This window comes from Micromesistius poutassou, assembly GCF_964030765.1.
Source record: "Micromesistius poutassou genome assembly, chromosome: 12".
NCBI classification, from domain to species: Eukaryota; Metazoa; Chordata; class Actinopteri; order Gadiformes; family Gadidae; genus Micromesistius; species Micromesistius poutassou.
This window is the reverse complement of record NC_140282.1, coordinates 9,914,755-9,917,254: the sequence shown is the minus strand read 5'-3', so window position 1 is coordinate 9,917,254 and position 2,500 is coordinate 9,914,755. Positions and strand designations below refer to the sequence as shown.

The 2,500-nt window shown below is 42.8% G+C and overlaps 1 protein-coding gene across 2 annotated transcripts in view; it reads left to right on the top strand.

The window, feature by feature from the left end:
• LOC311356311 (phosphatidate phosphatase LPIN1-like) overlaps positions 1–2,500 on the top strand; it is an 18,151-nt gene that overhangs the window by 9,235 nt on the left and 6,416 nt on the right. Inside the window, exons 12-14 of one of the 2 annotated variants that reach the window (XM_084476081.1) lie at positions 804–970; positions 1,110–1,203; positions 1,430–1,499. In XM_084476081.1, coding sequence (XP_084332207.1) covers positions 804–970; positions 1,110–1,203; positions 1,430–1,499 — 331 coding nt within the window. Of the gene's footprint in view, positions 1–776; positions 971–1,109; positions 1,204–1,429; positions 1,500–2,500 lie in introns of both variants that reach the window. The other variant, XM_084476082.1, reaches the window with a different exon arrangement.

Below are 2,500 nucleotides of genomic sequence, written 5' to 3'. Positions count from 1 at the left end.
GCTGGTGTCTTCAGGGCACGCCTGGAGATGTTCTGTGTATTGGTGTGTGTGTTCTGTGTATGAGTGAGTGGTGTGTGTGTTGTTGTTGTGTGTGTGTTGTTGTGTGTGTGTTGTTGTGTGAGCGTTCTGTGTGTGTTGTTGTGTGAGAGTTCTGTGTGTGTTGTTCTGTGAGAGTTCTGTGTGAGTTGTTGTGTGAGAGTTGTGTGTGTTGCTGTGTGAGAGTTGTGTGTGTGTGTTGCTGTGTGAGAGTTCTGTGTGTGTTGTTCTGTGAGAGTTCTGTGTGTGTTGTTGTGTGAGAGTTGTGTGTGTGTTGCTGTGTGAGAGTTCTGTGTGTGTGTTGCTGTGTGAGAGTTCTGTGTGTGTGTTGCTGTGTGAGAGTTCTGTGTGTGTGTTGTTGTGTGTGTTCTATGTGTTGTTTTGTGAGAGTTCTGTGTGTCATGTGTCACGTTGTCATGTTCAGTCGAGGGAAGCAGCCCGTGGTTGTTATGGCAACACAATCTGTCCCGGTACAGCGCAGTCAGAGCCTTTTGGGAGGAATATGAATAGTATTTATGTAGTGTGTAACTAAAAACGAATGTGAATAGTATTTATGTAGTGTGTAACTAAAATTCATTCAGTCAATACTTTCAAAACATCTTCTAACTCTGTGTGTTTGTGTGTGTGCATGTGCCTGTGCATGTGTGCGTGCATTTGTGAGTGTGCATGTGTGTGTGTGCATGTGTGTGTGTGTGTGTGTGTGTGTGTGTGTGTGTGTGTGTGTGTGTGCTCCCCCCCAGCGACAGTGTGTCTGGTTCCACCCCCAGGAGCTCAGAGATGATGCGCCTGCGGAGCACCGACCAATCACCTCAGTCCCTGGGCAGCAGTGAGATGGACAGCGGCATCGACAGCCTATCAGAACACACCGGGGACCTGCCCCACGTCGCCATCTCCCTGTGTGGAGGACTCACTACCAACAGAGAGATCACCAACGGTAACATTAATTAACTTCACTATTAATTATATATATATATATATATATATATATATATATATATATATATATATATATATATACATATATTTGTATAAAATATCAGAATAAAACAATGTTTTTATTTACAACCCCATAGAGCAATTCCTAGAGAAGGCCATTTCTTACCAGCAGTTCTCCCTCAACCCCTCCCTCATCGATGACCCCAACCTGGTCGTCAAGCTAGGAACAAAGTACGTACCTCTTCATCTGACTGGGTTCTTAAACCAAAATCTATAATTTAACCATGAAAAATACAGTAAAAACGTTTTACAGTGTAAGGGAGGGTGGGATTTGCTTTTTTATTAACTTAGAAATTCATTCTAAAACTGTTGAAACCGACTATTTACCCGTTGAAATAAAGTCAACTTGAGCGCGCCTGAAACATGTGACAACAGCGCTCTCTGGCGGTGGCTTTAGGTACTACAACTGGAACACGGCCGCTCCTCTGATGCTGGCCATGCAGGTGTACCAGAAACCCCTCCCGCAGGTGAGCGCATGCAATTACACATCACTACTGTCAATGCACCAAAGAAATATTGATTATATTTATTGTTCAAATATTAAAGGACTTGAATGAGTGAAGCTTATATAGCTGTGTGATATAACCTCACAGTGTCAACACAATTAAACACAACATAACCCACGCACACCAATCATGTGATTGATTGATTATTTACAGATATTATCAATAAATTAGATGTTGTTATGAAACTAATCACCTAACATTCAAGTAACACCTTCCCTCCCTCTCCAACCTTCCTTTTTCACATCTTTTTTCATTTATATTTCAATTCTGTGTGTGTGCGTGTGTGTGTGTGCGTGGTATCTGAAGTGCTGGTGTCTGAGCTATGTGTTGTCTGCGTTCGGTCTGTTCTCCTACTGTTTCCCTGCTCTGTTCGCCTCGGGCCCGTCTCAGCCTGTATGCACTGTACAGTATGAGGAAGTATGTACTGTACAGTACAGTATATATGTATATATATATATATACTGTACCATATGTACTGTATGCACTGTACATACTGTATGTACTCACCAGTCTGTATATACTGTACTATATGTACTGTATGTACTCCCAGTCCATATGTACTGTATGTATTCCACAGGCGATATATAATACACTGTTTGTATTGTATGTATTCCCAGTCTGTATATACTGTACTGTATGTACTGTTTATACAGTACATACTGAATTAACTGTATATACTCCCACTCTGATGTACTGTATGTACTCCCCACTCAGTATATACTATACTATATGTACTGTCTGTACTCCCCACCCAGTATATACTGTACTGTATGTACTGTATGTACTCCCTGTCCATATGTCCTCTAACATTCCTGTTCTATGTGCTATTCCTTGGCTGACTCTACAGTCCCGCCGCCTATACGTCTCAGTCTCCATGCTCACCTCACCTCTATGTTCTGTCCTCTCCATCCCACCCGGGGCTGTCCCTCTCCCTCCACCCCTACCCCCATGCTCCACCTGGC